This window comes from Venturia canescens, chromosome 1, assembly GCF_019457755.1.
Source record: "Venturia canescens isolate UGA chromosome 1, ASM1945775v1, whole genome shotgun sequence".
NCBI classification, from domain to species: domain Eukaryota; kingdom Metazoa; phylum Arthropoda; class Insecta; order Hymenoptera; family Ichneumonidae; genus Venturia; species Venturia canescens.
This window is the reverse complement of record NC_057421.1, coordinates 14927386-14949245: the sequence shown is the minus strand read 5'-3', so window position 1 is coordinate 14949245 and position 21860 is coordinate 14927386. Positions and strand designations below refer to the sequence as shown.

Below are 21860 nucleotides of genomic sequence, written 5' to 3'. Positions count from 1 at the left end.
TTCAAGAACACTGTAAAAATGGGCTTGATGATTCCCGGTACAGAAGCATTGAGGTTAACGGGGTAACCGCAGAAATGTTCCCGGAAGGTCAGGAGAACGAGGAAACCAAGTTCTCAATTCGAGTCAAGGCGATGTCATTCGTTATGGGCTCGGAAACATGCATTTATTCACTGCTGGAACATCCCGTCCCTGTCAGCCTTGTGCGACGGGTTATTCACCGTCGTATTGCGAGCGTGAGGCTTTATAACGGTTCATTTTGCAGCGCGTCGACCAAACCACATTCGTCCCTACGTGACTGTATATGATGATGTGCGTTTGTGTGTTTTCCGGACGAGATTCGCGCACATCTGCGAGCCTTCGGAGCATCCCGGGCTGCGAAACGCACGTGCAAAATTGTGCCCTCAATTCGATCGGCTTCGCGTTACGTACATTCATTACATTTTCTTGAGCGCTCGCCAACGTTGGGATTCGGAATAAAAATTCTTATGAGAAGAAAAAGTTTGAAAAACAAGTGAACTCATTGAAAACTATTTTATCCATCAAATTTATAACGAGAAGAATGAAGATCATTTTTGACCCAGAATAATCGAACGACCAAGAATATCAAACGGTTTCGAATGATATTTTTGTCGCTAAATACCAATTGCAATTATACTCATTTCACAAAATGTGACGACTCTCCGTAATTCTGAGCCTAAGGTATTTTATGTGGAAAATAAGTTTGAGGTGAATGGAACGATAAAACAGAGAATGTTGACGGCATAGAACGGATACAGGCAAAAGTGCATCGGTGCTTTTCGCCAGAAGCAAGTGGAAATAGGGCGTAGGCACTTGGCTCGCCCACGGCAAAGAAAAGTCCATCCTGTGCCTATATATTCATGTAATATGCTCTGATATCCTATCGTTTTAGGCCATATCTCTCTTTCTCCGTATGTGACAAATTACACGTAATTCACGAGTCAATTTCACACATGACCGTATGTGAGCTCGGCGTGGATGGCTCGAGAGAGTATCCATACAGATATATACACCGAATAAAAAATATCATGTGAGTTTTCTACGAGCACATATATCTATGTCGAATACATAGACTGGTCACATAGTATATAATAGGCTGGTTCGTGCTAACTCGTTCCAGCTCAATCTCGGGGTGGCGAGGCACGTAATCCCAACGAGAATCGTTTTTTTCTCCCCTTGCACAATTCTTTTATTTCTCATTTCGTACTCTCTTCCCAAACTCCTTTTTCTCCATCAACTCATTCGGTTCGTACCGAGAAAAAAAAAACGAAAAAAATCGATTTTTTAACGCCTCGTTTCCACTTTCTCGATCCACTCGCCCCGCGGACGAAGGGTCTGATATTGTTAGAGAAAATCATAGAAATCGAAAAAATATTACGACAGCGAGTTATCCAGGTCATGATCATCTAATTCGCCAGAGGATGCAATGACGATTAAGGAGAAAAGCGAGGGATACGTGTTCAGTCGCTCTGAATCTGGCAGCGAGAAACGACACATTTCTCCCTCGCCAAAAGTAAATTAACGCAGACCCGACTGAAATGCTGAAGAAAAGTATTTGTCGAGGCAACAACGAGATATTGATTTATAATAAAGTAAATAAATGAAAAAATAAAAGTATTGGAAGGATTCAACACAGCCGAGGTAAAAAACGACGTTTTCCGGATTAAGTTTATTATTTTTGGCAAGGCCTCCAGCTTGGCCACGTTCTTGGCAATGGAGAGAGGTACTTTTAATACAAATATAACGTCACCAACACTAGGGAAAGATATTCTGCTTTACTTTGCGATGGGGCATGTCATTTTTAATGCAACGCGATGTATATGCATCGACGATGGACAACCCAAGTGCTTCGATTCAGCCTCCGGCGCCAATTCTTGGATCCTCGATGTTCCTCGACAACAGAATCCACTCGAAAATTTTCTCGAGAATACTAACGATGTCGTAACTCTTCAAACAGCCCCGTACTTGAGATTACGTTAAAGAAAATTTTGCACTTTTTCAATTCACTCCGAGATTCAACTGCACCTACAACTTCACTTTCAAACTATTCAAGACTTTTCGAAACTGATTAAGACTTTGCCAACAGAATTTCTAGTGTATCTGATTGAAATAAATTATTGAGGAAAACGTTACGCTCGATTATTAATGTTGAGGCATTCTCTTCATTTTTATTCTTAATAAGATTGCACAGACCGAACCATTAATTGCTGACGTGTCCGAATGATTTATCGGCCAATTGTATTGACAAATGGTTGAGATAACTGTCAATACATAATACAGTTCAATATTCGTGGAACTAAAATTGCGAGATTCTATCTCAGTGTGCATTCTATGAAAAATATGGAAATTCGAGCGTGGAATGATAAACTGCACTTGTTAACGCGCGTTGGAATGATTCAATGATGAATGATCAATCGTCGTGTCAGTTAAGGGATTTCCGTCGCGCGGCAATAAAAATTATGACTACATTAATAAGTACATTCGCTTTTATGAGGATAAATTGCAACGTCGATAAATGTCAAGGAGCAAAATGAAATATGGCCCATTCGTGATTGATTTTCATCAGTTTGGTGTGTGGAAAAAAAGACAAATACGGATATTTCAATGAATTGTTGAACTTTGCAATATAATTGATCGCAGAAATACTGGCCACTGTTCTTCATTAAAGTGACAAAAATCCATAATTATTTCCCTATGACATTCATTTATTCTTTCAACAAACTTTTGCGATTCGCCATTGCAAGAATTTCCAACACTTTTCAACTCGAACTCGTAGAAAATGCAAATAATTTCATAGCATTAACGTTCACAAACGTTCATTTTATTTCATAAACAACAATGAACGAATAACAGCATTGAACAAGTATAAACCGTTCTCTTTGGCTTCACTTCGTGACGTATACGACGTCACGTTGCCTGACGATGTGTCTGGCACGTCGGCGTAGCTAAGAGTTCATTTGGGAAGTTCGGACTCGCCCCGGTTCGACGAACGACAAAATATATATACATCGAATACCGAAGGACCAACGTGGATTTCAAATAGCCGTGGGAAGTAACGTGTCGCGAGAGACCGTGCGGAGATCGACTGTTGAATACTAAATAGTTCGTGGGTGTGTGGCACTCTGGAGAATAAACGCGTCTTTTTTTCCTTGTATACGAGAAGAGCGTATGGCGAATGCCATTCCGATAGTTTGCGTATGAACTGAAAGTTCAATTTAATTCTTCGAAATCCGCTTAAACTTCGTTTATGCTTTATGGTAGCGATAGTGGAAAAATTGTCAATCGGAAGTTGTGAGAATCCGTTACGAGTTTTACTCAGTTTTGTACTCAGGTTTTTCACCTCATTTCAATGTGTCCCCGAGGCTAACGAGGTGCGAATGGATTCTAATCGAACTGAGAGACCACGCCTCCAGAAGTTCAATAGTACAAGCCGAAATAAAAAGCACAAAGTCTACGAAACACGGCATTTCCGGTTATTCCGTTAACTCCCACGCGCCGGGACAGAGTCGCATGTTGCTTGAGCATGAACGGCCGTGCTCACGAGCACCCGACACCGCCGCAGCGATATCACTCGCGCGGTTCTTTACCGGTTTAAATTTATGGGAGATCTCGTTCGAGAACGGCTTAGCACCCACTGTTAAGGTACTAAGCTCACACCACGTATCATCCAGGAGGATTGCTATTAGGCCCTGTACCATACCGCGCCACTGTGCACCGGTACCCGCACACGACACGGAATTTGCATAGAGCCCCGACTCACTAATAGTTCGTGATAGTCAGCCCCGGGTAACGGAGGTCGCGGCACGGCTGTTAAGAACCCGGGCGTCACCTTCTTTCTCACTCTCTCCCCTCTGATCCTTCCATCTGTCTTTTTCTCCCTATCTCCTTATTTTTCTCTCTTCCACTCTCTCACTCTCCCTTTGCCAGATATTTTCTCCCCAGCACATTTTCGTCTCTCTCTCTCTCTCTCTTCCTCATTTTATCTCTCACTCTCGTCGCGGGTGTTTATGTATGCATTCATGAGCGTTTCCATGTTTCCAAGCTGTGCCACGTAACACCATCGGATTAGACGTTTACTAGATATCGAGGAATTCTCCAAGGGTTACCTTGCCTTGCTCAGCACATATCTACATATATAAATACGGACATAAATACAAGATGAATTGGCCAGGGGTAAAACGTGAAGTTGGAAACGAGTTGATGAGAGCTCGTGCATTCGTGTTCACATATTTTATCGCTGCATTAAAACTCCATGGCAAAAGTGACTATGCAGATTTCCTGTAGCCTGCTAACTAATTGAACTGGACATTCCAAGCTTTCGGTGATTTTTATCCTTCGTAGTACCACTGCAAACTTTTCTGATATCGATAGCGAAATTATTCAGTCTCCCTAATGAAGTTGAAAAACAAATTTCGAGGTTTTTGGGTCGGAAGAGAAAATGATCGAATTCAGAAGATTCTTTCATATGCGACGGAAATAAGTGAATTACCGATCGGAAGACACGATCCGTCGAATCGCGAAATATTTTCATCAATTCGTGAGCTCGGATTCTTAATCGAGATACGGAGATCCGAAAAGATAAAAGGAAAGCGAAAGAAGCGCATATCGGCGGATCGATGTAGGCGCACGAATGTTTCGAATCATCGAAGGGAGAGGCGTGATGAGCGCGATTACTTCCTCTACTGGCTTCACTGTGCTTATATTTATGGCTGCCGGTGTGGTTAATACAGGTTGCCATCATCGTGGCTCAGCATCTTTCAAAGCATCTTATTGCGTGCAATATCCGCCCTGCATACACACAAAGGACTCCCTGACGCGGGCGCAAATCCACACACATTTGCGCGCACACACACACACACACACGAGCCGTCGGTGTTTGTGTTGTTATAACCCGATGCACAGTGATGACTCGACCACACTGCTGTCTGTGGCTATCGGTAAGGAGTACCTCCTAGAGCCTTTGCCCGGTCGCACCATCAGCAAGATCAGACTGATCCAAGCCAATATTGACTACGAGAGAAAGAGAGAACGACAGAGAGAAAGAGCTAGGCTTCAACCGATCGGAAGCTGTTTGGAATTCCTCGGTCAACAATCCAGTAGTCATCGGCTTCGATAGGTCGAGCCAATTGCCACTGTGCATCACGCGGACCGTTTACCAGTCAAGAATATAACGATAGAACTATCAGACAGTCATTGTACTATCCGAGATCGGGATTCACGATTGTTCCTTTTATGGAGTGAGACATACTGGCGCGAGCCCGCGCCAATCAGCTTTACGGTCTTTGTTATGACATAAATTTTCTTATATAAATGTGTATGTAGCTTCGTTCCGCGTTCAATCGAACCGACGCGTATAGTATGTTGAATGTTGAATTGTATGAACGACCTGACGAAATGAGAAGTGACGTGGCGAGATGAGTTTAAAAATGAAAGAAACTTTAACTAGACATATGCGAATAAAAAGATATTGGAGATTACTGAATAGAACCGGGAGAAGGATGGAGATAAATTGAGAGGGAGTTACATTTCAGGCTCCAAGAACCCATTAAACTTCCCTGTGGCACTGGTCGTGAAGTAAAATTAAAGGCATTGAAAGATTCTCGCTATCCAACGGTCCGTGCCAGGGATGGTATTGAGAGCTAGTTCTGGTTCTCTTTCTCAACGGCCGAGTGGTACCGACTCCTCTCGGAATACTTATATTGTCCAGCTGTGCGCGCCCGTAGCAATTTTATATTCGCATCTTCTCATCCTTCTCTTCTCTTCACTCTCGTTTCCTCCGTTGTATCAAAGTGTTGTATTTACCGCGTGCGCATGCAAAGTTTGAGCGTTCACCCTCTGCCACGATATTATCCTCGTTGGTACCTCAGGACAAAACTTTACATCGAGGGGGTAGATATTCTTTCGAAAAAATAGTGGAACGTGAAATTAGAACTTCGAGCTATCGTACCGGTGAGAGAGTTGGGAAGAAAAAAAAGGGAATTCGATTACAAAAACATCTGGACGCATAGGAAAACTTTGATGTGATCCATGAACCGGAAATTCGCTGGTTCTTAATTATTTTAGATATGTAAAGTCTAAAATATATTTTGTAACATTATCTGTGATGAATTCCAGAGTCTTACAAAATAAAGTGGCTTGCAATCATGCATAACCTTTTTGCTATTAAAATGGTGCATTCCATCAGACGTACTATAGTTCCGTCAGTATCGTTATCCGGATTGACGTTGAACACGAACCAAGTCAACTGATGTTGAAATGAAGAATTACGTGCGCAAAAAGACGATTGATGAACTGAGGAAGAAGGATTACAAAAATGCAGAAACGGATGGTGAATAAAAATTAAACAATGCAGAGTAAAGCGGAAAACGAAACGTGGCAAAAGAGCGATAGTTTCGAGATGATCATCCGACGTGAAGGTCAAGCACGATTGTCCGACTATCAACTGAATCGTCTTCGCGTTAAGGTTGAAAGGCGAGCGTGTGATTCGCCTTATCGTGCCTGGCACGTTCTCGCCGATGGACGATCGATTGAACTTTCCCTTTTTTTCTACCTACACACGTCTTGGTCTCCAGTATTATACTCCCCTTTTCACATTCCTCGTTAATAGTCAAAGGCTACGGTTATTCACCGTGAATAATAGTCGCTGATCGGACGCCAACGTATCACGGTATTCCCAATTTTTTTCCGATTGTCATTCTTCGAGTTTTTTTTTTTTTAATTTGGCACGCTGTCTTGATACTACGGTATTCTGACTTCAAGCAATTCGCTTCGGGTCTCGTATAAACGACCGTATCGGAGAATGTTTTTTGCGTCGAGTATGATTTCTTTCACACCTAGCCCTAAAAAACATGCAAAATTTATTACATCAGAGCATGGGATAGAGTTCATTATGTCAAATAACAAAATTGTAGAACGGTCGATATTTCGAAACTTCAAAAGTTGTAATGTCAGATTGGAGAAAAATAGTAATTCCGAATTCTTATTTCCGATCGACTATTTAGCCGATTACGTGTTTAACCGAATATTCTTTCTTCGAATTCGTATTTACTCGGAAATATATATTTCGATAGTTTTCATTTCGAATGCAATTTTAACAGACCATACGAATATCAAAAGTTCATATATTCGAATTCAAAGTGGAGAGTAGTTGTTTTACAGACAGACCACAACTTAGATATGCAGAATAGCGATGGCCCGAAAAGGCGAAAATCAAAATGGCGATGTTTGAAATTGGAGATCACCAGTTTGAGCGAGTGAACGAGTGATTCGAATTTTGTCGAATTTTCGTGTTTTTTTATGTGTCAATTACATGAGACGTTCAAACCGTACCTGAAAGCTTTTCTTCTGAGTCTTCGATACTCTCGGTCTCGCAGGATTGTCCAGTCGACTTTCCTTTTATAAATGCTCGCTCCAGATCGCACAATGTATTCTCGCTCGCTCCTTATCTGTCCTCGAGTCTTTCCAAGAGGGCCAGAGGCATTAAGAAACGTCCTCGGTCTCTCATTCCTCTCTGTTTTCTTACCTTCTTCCATTTCCGTACGAACATGTAGCGTCTTCCAAGTTACCTTACGAGCAAATTCTCGCGATGCAAACCGTTAGATACTGCGGCTGTATAGAAGCTAAATGATCCATGTATACGTTCATAGATAAATATGTGTATATAAGCAATATCGTGTGTTACAGGCGGCGGCTTGTTACGTGGCGCATAATTCGTTTTCATTAGCTTCACGCTCCTTCGTTACTCTTCGGCTACGAGTACATAGCTCTTCGAGGCGATCGTACCGATATTGCTCGGCTGTATCTGTTTCTTCTACTCTACTGACTTCACTCCTCTCGATATTTCCAACGTTCGATCCACTGCAGCACATCTTCTCAAGTGGAATGGCCCCCTTTTACCTGATCAAATCGTATACATCCACCGTACCTGTATATCGATACGCGTTCGTATATGCATTTGCTGTCCAGCTATTGCCAACGAGGACAATTCAGCGAAGTGGTATACACGAATGATGGGGAAATGATAAGCAGCGAAAGTGCTGAATTGCTTGAAACATATTATTTTTACAACGCGAGTCAAAAGACAGCATCATATTTTTAGCAGCCATGGAAGGATGAAGTTCGGAAGCCTTTCGATGGCACGAGAAGTCGGTTCAATTTTGCTAAGCGTCAACGTTGGAAAGTGATTTTAAAGTTTTTCGTTTATCCCTGAACCTCCCGATTCATTATTATTTATTTACTCGAATCATTAAAAGTGATCGGATGTTTGGCGAATTAAGAGCTCTTGATGGATGGTGTTTGGTAACAGCAATTTACTTGATTCTTTCTTCCGTAATAATCTGTTAGAAACTTTCGAGCTTTATTTCGAGCGAGAACAAAGCTCCGTTGATGGATCTGTGCACAGGCGCCCGTCCCCGGTTAATTTCTGAACGAGTTGTCGCCTCTCGAGATTAATGAATCAGGGTTCACGGAGCTCGCCTCAGTTACGGTCGCACACGACTTTACTGTTTACGGGAATGTTCAACGATGAGGAAAAAGCCTTGCGGCGATGCCACGCGAGAGTGAAATCTGGAATATTGGAGCTGCATCGAGCAGATGAGCCAAACGTAATCAACATCTTTGAAGCGAAACAAAGATTTTGTGCCGTTAAGAATTTTCATTGAGGGCAAACCTACAAATAAACATTCGCCATCAATCCTGTAGGAAATCCACCGACGTGAGTGAATTGCTTTCGAATACGATGAAACGTAGATTTTCGTTGAATAAAAATTCTCCGGATCGGTATATACCGTCGTCGGTCCTTTGCAACAACGTTTTAATACACGTTATTTTTTGCGGTCTCTTCACCCCCCCAACGGATTTTCATTACCTCTTTATTGTCTTTGTATAGGAGCGAGAGCGAGTGATTTATGTTGTACATATTGCCAAGCTGGTGATACAAAGTCTGGTGACATACAATGAACGTACACACACACACAGACACGGTAAGCTTTCGTTGAGCACGTTGATATACATACAGGGAGCGATCATTCCGCGCGTGTCCCGCTATTCAGGCCACCATTTCTCTCACGGCTTGCCTGCGAATATTCAATTGCATACTGTGCTATGAACTAAACTGATATATAGTGAGTGTTATATATATGAGATGTGCGTTGACGGAGTAACATTGCATTCGCGTTTATATACGTATGTATAAATAGGGAACGTACACGTGTGCACAAACACGTGCTTGATTCTCGAATGGTCTTTGCGCGGTGCCTGTATACCGGCCTCACTCTCATCAAAAGTAATTACATTATAGGACAGTTTTCTTCCCATTGTCCGCGAGCGAACGTGCCATCACTTCCACGCGCGGATATTATTTTGTGGATGTATTCGAACGTGTATAAACGTAGACTGTACGTGAGGCTAAAACAAAAAATCAACTTTTTATTTCATTGCAAAAAGACTGCAGAGATGGTACGTTATTGTAACAAAAACGTTTGGAAGGTTGGTGATTATGGGTGAAAAATCATAATAAAGTTTTTGTAATACGGCGAAAAACATTTCGTAACGAGAGGGATATGAATGAACGAATGTATTTTAACGGATGATAATTCTTCTGTCGATTTCGGATGTTACGGATGGAGCAGTATAACTTGTCAAACTAAATGCAAACCGGAATATCCGGGATACTGTGATTTTTTCGTTTGTTTGTTTTTTTTTTTTTCATCGTACATTATGTATCGGATTTGTAGGATTCTCGTGGTTCGATGCCACTTTAGCGGTTCAATGCTGCATCCGTATATGCATTTTCGAATGACACGATGGGCCATGTTTGGCAAGTAATATCGTAATCCGGATGAAACGTGGATTCGAGCATTAAATTTTTGTTGTTCTCCGAGCGAGGAGATGAAAACTCAAATTAGAAGCATATCCGCACGGTTGCGTAGGCCGATAAAAAGAAGGATGGACGAGAAGAGAAGAGGGATACGCGAGCTTAACAGAGCCAAAGAGAATTTGACATTGAAGTGCCGCGCGCGTTACCATTGAAAAGCTTTGTGTTGTTTTCATACTTGTCCACCAACCACGAAAACGTATCACGGTACACAAGGAAATACTCGCACGCACACATACGAATCTAACCATTTGCTAGATTTTTTGTGGAAACAAAAAACCCGAAAAGCTTTGAGCATCGAATCGCCATTTCTATCACACGCAACGTCATACGTATTCCCTCGCTGTTATTTTTACTTTTTTACGACTATGAAAACGATTCCGCTCGTTTGCCTTCTGCTTCCTTTCTGCCGAATTCATCATGATTCGGTCGATGAGCCGAAGTGGACGTTTTTTTTTCTTTCGTTTTTTAGTTTTACTTCCATTCGACGTTTCGCTAACTAGATTTTGAATAAAGATACGAAGAGAAAAAATTATTTCACGTTTATAAAGCCGCCCTTCATTCTTTTCTATTTATGGCTGCAGCGCAGCGTGTATAAATACCGCTGATGACGATCGAGGAATTCGCATGTGGCGTATTTCAGAGTGTGCTCGAAACGTCATTTGTGAAAAGTCAATTTTTTTTTTAATATCGCTATAAATGATGGAAAAATTAATTGAAAGAAATGTTAAATAAACGGAAATTCTCAATGGATTAATAAAATAATAGCTTCAGTAGAAGATTTAAGCCATGCGTCATTTGTCACGCGCATAAACATGACGTGACTTCAACGAATACAAACTCCCAGAGGATTTTGAGAGCGGACGCTAATTCTCGTGGGAGGTGGCTATAAAAATAATAGGGAACATGAAATTTTGATACGTCAATACAGAGTTGTTGTTACTGTTGACATTTTCCTTGAGGGGCGTAACGTTCAATGAGACGAACGAGAGAAATGGCACATATCGACATGCATTCAATGTTACGAATACATTCAATTTATGGAATTGCACCACTGTACGTATTACGACCCGAGGGGCATCGAGGAAAAGGCAACGAGGAAAAGAAGGAGAGTGAGATTCTTCTTTTCTGTCGGATAGTACGATTGAAAAAGTTGGCAGAGTTTCAAAACTTTTCCACACTTGAGAATTGTTGGGCATCTTAGCTTATTCGACATTCGAATACATGCTAGAGCTTTTCTTATGGTGTAATGTATACTGTCTAGATTCAATTTCATACAGACGTGTGTATATCTATACAATTGATTTTAGTCTTGTGAGTTTAGATACGAGGAGAATATGATATCGACAAGTTATACGAAAGTCGAGTGTGGTCCACGTTATACACATAATGGTTCGAGTATAGAAGAGAACCGATTAAATCCTCAACGGATCAAGAATTGCTATAGGAAAAAGGGGATAGTCTTCCTTATGCATTATTCTCTCGTTCTCGTCGTTGTTGTCGCTTTCCATATTCTCCATCCCCCTTTCTCCATGCACAAAACAACAATCTTGCTTTCTGTTTCCCTCCATATATATATAGACATTTATTCTCTACTGCTCTCCAATCCTTCTCATCTCCCACACAGTACACTCTTCATCGATCTTTAACCGCTTCGGCTTAGCATCTACCCTCCGACTCAACGTATTTGCCCTCGGACAACCACGATCCCTGGTCCAGGAAATACAAACGTTTCATGCCATTTATACTTGAATTGGAAAGGCACGATCGTGGCGATCTTACTCACGGCCGAGCTCTCCGGCGCATCCTATACATGTACATATACATACGTACAGATAGATAGAGTGGAGTAAACTCCACGGGGAAACTAGTCTCGAATCACTACGATAGGATGTAGCTTTGAATTCCTCTCGAAGGAACGGATGATCAATGCCAGATTTGCCCCGCAGGTGACTTTTGCATCTGGCATAAAACACCGCAATTTTCCCCCCTCAACCGAGCGTTCAACGTGCACCAAAGATAAAGGAGAGGGATGTTGTGCGCCACGGCGATATCGCATATATATGCATTTATGTAACTTCGAAGTTAACCGCATGTCCAAGAACATCTATACTCGATTGATCACTCCTGCATCCTCCTTTATTTGTGCATATATTTGCGAATATGTCTATACCTCCGCAATCCATAAACATTATTATCGTTGGATTTTGTAATCGTGAGCATGTGATCGCGACCTTTTTGACTGGCTAAGAGAGCCCAGGGTCCTCATGACTATTTACTGTAATAATACAAAGTCACATTAAACAAACCTCATTCAAGATACACAAGTCGGTGGGTTTGTGTAAGTACGCTTTTCTCTAGGAATTTCATATGGTCGGTTTCGCATCACGTTAAAGCGTCCTTTTTCCTCGTCGTTTCTTCTCCTCCATGCTGTTGTCTTTCTATCGCGTTCCGAGGGGAAACGAACCGCGGTGGAGACAATTATGGGACTTCCGGCAGAATTTCTGCTCTCTCTTTATACAATAGACCGGTATGTGTGTGTACCTCGAATCTTTAGATTTATATGTATGCAACACTCCTGAAAAACTGTGTCTTTACACGGCACGTTGAGCTGGCGTAACGACCACCCACTATTGAAACTACCATACGCCATATTTTAACAGCATGTTATCATGCTACTATGTAAATAGTATTATTGTGTACTCTTTTCGCGTCGCTAAGCACAAATTTGCCTTAACAAAAATATTCTTTTCGTAACATTGGAAATGGGGAATTTTACGTTTGTGATTAAACCGACTTCGTTGATTGCGTCGGACCGAGAGGACTTATGATGGGACGCTGCAATTTTGAAGTTGCTACAATTTTTATTTACTTTAACGAGCATGTCATCCTGAGGAAAATAAAGGATAGAATTTCCAATATCTTGAATATTAAAATTTGAGTATTGTATATCGACATCAACATTTCCGGGAAGTGGTCAAACGACGAATATTAATCGTCGATTTCCTAGAATTGGAATTTCATTTATAATATTTATTTTCCAACAACGCATCAGAATGCTTCTTCATTATTACTTTTTCTAAAATATCAATAAGTACTCGCACAACGTCAAAAGACCGTGAATTTTTCTCAGCACGTATCGTGTATTCCATATATACGATAGAATTTCATTGCCCGTGTTCAATATACTGTGACCTCAATAGGGGTGAGAGTTGAGCACGAAGAAATCGAGTAGAACGAATGAAAGAGTGAGGTACACTGCCATTGTGTATACGAGCAAGGGAACGAGGAAAAATATTTGAAAAAAAAACGAGAAAAAAAAACAACGAAAGATCAAGAATGGAAAAAATAACATGAATAGCTTCAGAATAGAAAGAATCAGAGGGCTGTTGAAGAAAACGTGATTTATAAATAATTGTATGCATAGTGACATCTACCACTTTGTGCTGAAATATCAGAACAGTTTGTCGTTTCGTGATACAAAATTTTGTCAAGTTCATTTTCCACGTTGAAATGAAATCAGTGTCAACTGTTTGATAAACAACAATTTAACAAAACGGATTCTTTGTGAAACTTGCTGTTTGTGAAAGAATCGTTAAGAATTATGGAAAAAGCTAAAATAGAACAATGGGATATTAAATATGAAAGAACAGCGTGTTAACGATTTTGAATAATCTACGGAATATTATAAAACTCATTGACTTATAAAACGGCTGTTCGTGCGACGCTCCAATTTGAAAAGCTCGATTGTTCTGACGTTCTATGAACACAATGGATGAGCGAGGTCAGGTTAGGTTTGCTCGTCGTTCTACATTGTACACTTGCCTCCTTTATCACATGCAGCAAACGACGCGTTCGTTTAGAATCGAATTTTTAATCAGCCCTGATCATACCCAGTTCCATTAAGTTCTTTAATAGAGAACGAAATTCATAACGTTGACATTTATCAAACGAGGAGATAAATATTTAACATACTTTTCGGATGAATTCGAAGGGTCTACAATCCCGAATAGTGTCTACATCTGCTTCTCACACGAAGACGCAGTTTCTCTTTACCAAGAATATTAAATTTTCTCATATCGCTTCTAGAACATTCCATTCAATATGTAATAAATGAGAATAATTTATACTCTTTGAACATTTCGAAACTGACGAATTACCATTAAATTGTGATTCAAACAAACAAAAAACTCGGAGCTGAAGTTTTTTTTCGGTATCATATACTCGTTAGTCTATAAAAGCACAGTGACAGGTCGTTACTGCGCTTTTAGCACATGTAACATCTGCTAATGTGCAAAAAAAAGTTGCCTAGTTGTTACCTTTTACACGCCATCAGACACGTAATGATCACTACTTAAAAGCACTTGATAACTGCCCTCGAAGCTGTTGCTGTTTTTTTTTTTTTTTTTTTTTTTTTTTTCATTAAACGCCAAATAATGGTCACTCATAAATAATTTTTCCCTGCTGTCATGAGTTCTAACAAAACTTCCGTATTAACTAGACTCCCAAACGAACAATTCTGTAATACGTCATTTTAATATTCTGTCTGATGTTCCAACTTGAATTGCTCGACTATGACGAAATCCGTTCTAGAGCTGTAAAATACTTACGATTCATGAGGCCCTATTATGTTGCAATATGGTAGTATTATAGTGGTAAGTGGTACCTGTCTCTCGTGAATGTGAGCTTGCCCGGAAGAGTCGGCAAGGAAGGCAAACCGGCAACAGTAGGAGCAACCTCCTGATCACTGTAATGCACGGACTTCTTGATGCTTTTGCTTGTGCCGCCATCACCACGAGCATCAATACCAACGACCACGGGCCGCAACCACGGCTTAACGAGTAGCATCTTCCTACAATTTCAAGTCCCACTCTCTGCTCACTCCTTTACGTAGCTGAAGTAGCCGGAATGCACTCGCAGAGTGATTAAAATCAAAGGAATCAAGCTTTCCTCGTACGAATCCCAGCTCAGCATTGCTTTCTAGTTGGCTTCGAGAAATTGCTTTGCTTCTAAGTCTGTCTTTCTTCCTTCCCTGTTTCTATCGCTCTTTCCTTATATGTGATCATCTCGATTCAGTTTCCTATTTGGCCTACCTGTACCAAACCTTCTGATCTGGAGCACTGCGCGGTCAGACTTCAATATCAGAATTCAAAGCTCCGTCTGGTGACAGAAGGGATTTTGTACAAAGCTGAAGATTAAAAAGTAATCGAATGCTTCGTCGGCTTTGAATGACACTGAAATTGTGCTAGACACTGACTGATAAATTCTGCGCCCGAAATTACTTGATTCCACTAATGTTTCAATTGTGGTTTCAGTCGCCATTTCATTCATTTACATCAACATGATATGAGGAAATTATGGCTTGTATAGCATAAAAATAAATGAAGGAGTAAAGAATTTGAATCGAAAGAGCAAAATGAATTCCTACGAATGTCGAATAACGCCGAGTACCCACAACCATTGGGGCATCGTACAAAATACACTAAAAATTCATTCGCACTTCCAACGAATACCGATTTTTAACATGCAGACTTTGATCATGCTTCAGGTGCGTTGACTCGATCGCAGTTCCCGGTGTTCACGATCTACGCCCAAAAGAGTTGTCTCGCAGTGAAACCGTGCGAGAGAGCATGGTGCATCGACAGAGTGCAAGGACATCGTCTTCAGGGTCACACGAAGAGAAGCATGACCGCGTCGTCCCGTCAACATTGCCTTGAGCTGTGTCTCGGTGAGCGAGACTTTCTGTGTCGGTGAGTAATCATTGTCTAACTCTCTTTTCTCGCGATCTTCTCATCTTTATAATACCTTGTATACCATATTATGAATCTTGTACAATCGTCTTACGAGAAGAACTCACCTCGCAGACACAAAATTAAAGGCAATCATCGGTTGTGCATCCTCGAGACTTGGCGATGATCCTGAAGATCCAACAGTCACGCTTACGTATCGCGTGGTGGAACTCTCTTCGAGTCCATCACGTACTCTCCGTCTCGCGAGGGCCCTCCATGTTACGTAGTGTTATTTCTCATCGTTCGAGACCTTCGCCAACACTTTAACCCCGTTATAAAAAAAAACAAAAAAAAAGTGAAAAGTGCCTAACGTCGAGAACACGAACACGTAAGAAATCATCTTGTCCTTCGATATATTTAAATCTTGGACGATCTTTTTATCCCAAGGCTTCGACGTCGATTATAACCTCCCTTCGTTCACGCTAGCAACCAGTTCAAGATAATTAACAAAAGAGAGGTTACATGACAGCTGGACAGCCTCAATTATTGCAGTCATGCACGTGTGTTTTATTTAAATGAAGTTAACCTCCTAGTCGGTGGCCTTGAATTCTTTTATAGGGCCTGACAGAAAAAAGTTGAAAGTACTTTGTATAATCACGTCGAAAGTCACTTAAATCCGATACGTAGAACCAGATCAGTTGAGAAGGGTTAGAAAATAGATTCTCGTCCACTCGTACATTGAAAAAAATTATCTGCAGGGTTTGATATTCTCGACTTTACCTAATTTCACGAAAAAAGAAACATGTTTCCCAGTGCCTCATTACCAGACTCGAAGCAATAATTTTTTCCAATTGTCATTTTATTAAAGAACACAAGAAATCGAGTCACGAAATCAGTGGTGTCAGATTGGCAATAACTAAATACATCTTTCTTCGAATGAGCGTGAAAAACTTTCGAAATAAAAAGCGTCAAGGACTTCAGAAATAAAAAAGTGGAAAACTCGTTCTTCAGGGGAAGAAAAAAAAAGAACTCACGAAACGACAATTCTTTGTTCGTTCCATACAAGGAAATTTCAGGTCTAACTGCATACGAAAAAAGTTGTAAAGTCGATTCGAGGTATTGATTTCGAAGCGGATGCCGGCCGGCTTCAAATGAGAAAAAAAATGGAAGAAGGGAACGTACGGAAGCTGAAGGAAAGTGAATGAGCGAAATTCCTTTTTCTCTTACTCCTGTTTTACTTCACACATTACTCTTCCGCTCTTCGGCTCGTATTTTTTCGCTCCTGCTCTCCACTTTTCTTTTTACCGCCCTTGTTTCTTCTTCTTCTTCTCGTATTTTTATTCTTTTCACTTCGACTATTGACTATATATACGCTGCGGGTGTAACCGTGCGTAACCAGGCGCAATTATGCGTATCAAGACATTCTTTACGGTCGGTTATAAATAAGAATGTATGCAGAGATTCCGGGTGTCATACGTATAGTTTATGCGTTTACATTGGTAATGCTGGCGTAATGACCGTGGTTGCTTTTCATTGCCAACGTATATAACTTTAATTTGCGAGTAAACTTATATTCGTATAAACGTACGCGTACACATCAAAATATAAATGTATCTGCTAAATTTTATTTACTCGTACGTTTATTATTATTTATTCAACAAAACAAAAACAACTGACGCGAAATTCCAGAGAGCACATTTTTTTTAAATTATCAAAGTTAGATTTTTATACCTTCGTTTCGCCCAATTGAGCGAGTTTTATTTGAAATAAAAACATTCAAATGATTTATCGACGAGTAGAATGCCGGCGATATTTCTTGCATTTACAAAATTGTTTAAAAAAACGTATCAAAGTAAATGAATTACTTTGAGTATTGAACGCGATATGCACATTATCGTTTCGTTCTTCAACTACGAAACACGTACGATATATATTTTTGAATGAATTTATATAAATATATATTATTGCGATCTCGTCGCGGGTGCGGTGTAAATGTGAAAGCGATCACGAATTTGAGATATGGAAGCGCTAACTAAAAACGATAAAATCGACATATTTCAGGGGCTTAACGTTGCTCAAATCGTCTTGTAATAGAAACTTGGTCTTTGTAGATCTCGCTCGTATCTCCGCTGCACGTAATACGCCATATACATCAATATATATTTATATACGTTTCGATATACATATGTAGTTGTAGATATATCCGCATACTTTTATAGTAGAAGGATTTTCACTGTACACGTACGGTACTCGTACTTTCACAGAGTATTATATCGCGAGGGCACGTACGAGACGTCTAGAGCCACCCTGAGATGAGATTTACGAGAGACTCGCGCGGATGCTGAGGCACACGAGTCGAATCTCGTATTATCATAGAGCTCAGGCTTATTCCGGGCGGCTTCACTGAACGCGTCATTTTGCTTTGGCCACGTGTCTTACTCGTCATCATCTTTCTTTTCTCTCATCCTATCTCGGCCTCTCAATCCCTCATAAAACAGCCGATGAGATACGACAAGCCCCGTTACATAATACTTGGTGAGGCAACCGAAGCGCTGCATCAAACAGAAATGGTAAAAACGGAAGCCAGCACATCGCTTACCGTCATTTCGATTTCCTTCGGACATGACCGTGTGATTCGTATTCGAATCGTACCTCGCGCTCCAACTTCTTCCCTTTTAGTCCCTCGTTTTTCCTTTTTTACTCGTTTTTTTTTTTTTTTTCGTTTTACCCCAAATGCCCCGATTCAAAATCACGTGCCTCGTAACAAGTCTTTGCCGGGTGAGTGTGTCCGAGAAAATGCGCGCCTACATTGCCTCCTGAGTGTCCCCGCCAGCGAACGGGAAAGATGCCAAAAAATCACTATCCAAAGTCTCTCTATGCAAGGGGAATGAGGAAAAGGCGTTTTTATACGGATGGGCTATCTTCAAATCTGAGTCAGAGAGTTCTCTGTGTTGAAGCAACTCTCGGTGTGCCCTGGATTCATTATTCATCCAATGTATAGTATCCTCAACATATTCAGATTTTTAAATTTTATACAGAATGCTATATTCTTAAGTGCTCCAAAGGTTGATCCTTTAAGAAATAATGGGGATTCAATAGAGAATCAGCAAGTGATGCTACCGTAGCTCATTCGGTATGATGTTTTGAGGAAAAATGTGAATCTAGAAGAGAAACCGTAAGATCACGTTGAAAAAGTGAAGCTAAACAAAGGATCTGAGCATTCGTGTGGCCGTAATCCATGCTTGCGAACACGTCACTTCCGGGAATCCCCGGCAGCTTGAGGCGGAAGTAGAAACCTGAAGAAATATGCATGCACACATAGTGGTACTTATGTAATACTCGTTCATTTGCAGAAAGCGTGGAGAAACTCTGAGACTCCGGAACAAAATGAGGAACTTTTGAACCGCGAGGATTCCGGATGGTGTCTCAGAGTCGGTCATTTTGGTTTTAACCTTCGAATAAAAAAAATATTTGATCCTCAACATCCGTATTCTAAATGCTACTCATTTACTTCTAGTCAAGAAAACAAATTAAATTAAAATCAATGAAATCGAGCAATTATTTTTCAAGCTCGATAACGTGGAAAGCACACGACGTCACTCGGATGATGAATGGATTCAATCACTCTGCAAATAAACGTTAATCACAAAATTATCGAAATTACCCGTTGACCGATGATCACCAATTGCACGGTAGGGTTTGACAGGTACGTGTAAAACACGAGCCCCTGCCGAACAAATCGACTGATCAGCTTCTCGCTATAATTTAACCAGGCGCTTTGAAAATTCTTCACCGTTTTATCATCCTTTTTATTTATTTTCATTTTGAAATATTACGAAGCACGGGAGTTTGTTAATCGGTCTATAGCGGAGAGCAAAGCATGATCACGCAACTCTCGAGCGAAGATCGCGTTATGCTAATCAGACCCATGCCCACACACGTATATCTATATGTGGATTAAAATGTATATGGCAACGATATACAAAGTGCAAAAAGTTCACCGACAGGGAGATTGATCGACGAAGTCTCGATCGTATCTATCCTCAACGTATAATGTATATACTATAGACTATATTTTATGCTGCACGTATAACATGTACCCTGCTGGTGACCGTGAAGGGTGCATGCGACTAGGAAGTCTTCGACGAGAACTTATAACCGTCCCTCCATATATACATGCATGTACATTCTCACATATGCCACGTACATAAGTATATATAAAGCACCTTTACAAGACGTACCTACGCACGCATTTTCTATTCAGCAAAGAGTGCTGCATGCTGCATGCACCGCAATCGCCTAGTCTGAGGGAGACTGTGACTCTCGTATGTCTAGCTTATTAGCACGCGACTCGCGCAGTTCCCTTCAAATCTCATCTTCGTGTTTCACTACTGCATTTCACTTCTGTACGGTTATAATCGGGAGCGGAAAGATGTAAAAGAGAGAGAGAGCGAGAGTTAAATGAGGGGAGATATTCAGCTACGATGGCAACGATGAATCGTCACAAGAGGGAATGAGGGTAGGACGAGAAGATGAGAATACGAAAATACTGAACTCAATGGTCACCGAAATAGGGTTATTGAAAAATCCAGCCACTTGATCACTGGACTACCTTTTTGGATGCGACTCTTTAAGGATTATCAGGCTCAAGAGTATTTCTCGATGTACGACAATCGGAAAAGAAAACTCCAGTGTGACATCACAAATGCTGCAGGGATTATTGTACCGGGTTACATGACAATGCCCTCGACCGTCGACCCCTTGTCAAGCTTGTGTAACAGACGAAGTGGAGCACTACCGAGAACTCCTCGGATTCCAAAGGACGATCGCATTAACATTCTATGGGAACGGTATTTCTGGCCTGCAAGTTGTCCCCGGCACTCTGACAAGCATCCTCGTAGCTGTTACTCCACGATACTTCGTATTCGCTCTGCGATCACACGTACTGAGATTTTGGAAGTTCTCTGCAACACTGCACTATGGACTTACTAGCAATTGACACCAAAGTGCAGTGCTGCATGCGACTGTGTCGGGCATTTTACAAAGAAGACTACCCTGCAGCGGTATTACAGTCGTTTGATCTATGACTCTGACGAATCTGCTTCGTTTGGATGAAAAAGATTTTCTGCGAGGAAATTCGGCACAATTTTATGAAATTTCTTGAAAATCAGTCTTCGAGGGGAACAGTCGTTTTTTTACCGGTAACAGAAGGCATGGATTATACGCGATACACGAGAAAGCGAGTATTTCCATGTTAGCTACGAGAGGGCGCGCTTTACAGGTTCGTGAGTGCTCTCAGGGAACTTGACCAGGCGGGATCGTGCTGACGACGATTTGTTGCGAGTAACTGGTAACCGGCGTTGTCGGACGAACTGGAGTTTCCCTAATGGACAGTGCAGGATGCTCGAGGCCCCGTCGAATAGTATTACCGGACGTATAGATCTCTCTCGTCGTGCTGGATAGTTCTCTAGAAATCGATCGTTTAGACACGTGGGTTTTACTCGCGCTATGTCTCTGTTTAGAGCTCCGTGTAGTACCATCGACATCGATGCGCGAGAGGTTCGTTCGATTGTATTCTAACCCGTTGTACTGCCGCTGGACAAGAGGGAATTGTAGTTCGATTGAGTATACGGACGTAAACGCAGCGCAAATTCACGTGCACTCAAACGTCTTTATAAATCATGACACTAGGAGACCAACGAGTGTAGAAGGAAAGCATATTCAGATTCAAACTCGTGTACATGAGCTTTCAAAGATGTGAACAATTAGACAAGCACGAGTGTCATCGCAGAATGTCCCAGTGAATCTCGTTTTTAGATATAAAATAGATACACGGAGAGAATGACGAGCTGCAATTTGGATATTATTATGGGAAAGAAATTGAATTTTCTTTTATAAAAAAATAATTTCATCGTTCACAGTAGGAACTTTGACCGGAGTATTTAGTAAATTTTGACGTCACGGTGGATTTTACCGCGTTGCACTGTTAACATTTTCATACGAATGTTTATGCCAGGATGCGGCGATAGTAGGAACGTGGCATGTTGTCGCTATCGGCCTATTTCCCTATTGCTTTCATATGCTCAGCCCTCTGTGAAGTGTGTAAATCACCGCTTCAGTGTGCTGCAAAATTCGGAAACGAGTGATCGATACCTACGTTAGGGCAAAGACATTTTACTGTGATGCACCGTAAAATTGACTAAACGTTTTGTTAATTTTAGTATACGTACCATAAATTT

At 41.1% G+C, this 21860-nt stretch overlaps 2 protein-coding genes across 2 annotated transcripts in view; one reads left to right on the top strand and one right to left on the bottom strand.

Annotated features, from left to right (window-relative positions):
• Positions 1-21860, bottom strand: part of Atg16 (Autophagy-related 16) — a 418555-nt gene that overhangs the window by 197572 nt on the left and 199123 nt on the right. The gene's annotated exons all lie outside the window — the stretch shown is intronic.
• The window catches only part of LOC122407071 (uncharacterized), a 77242-nt gene that overhangs the window by 13568 nt on the left and 41814 nt on the right, over positions 1-21860 (top strand). The window contains exon 3 of the mRNA XM_043413052.1: positions 15441-15642. Coding sequence (XP_043268987.1) covers positions 15441-15642 — 202 coding nt within the window. The remainder of the gene's footprint in view (positions 1-15440; positions 15643-21860) is intronic.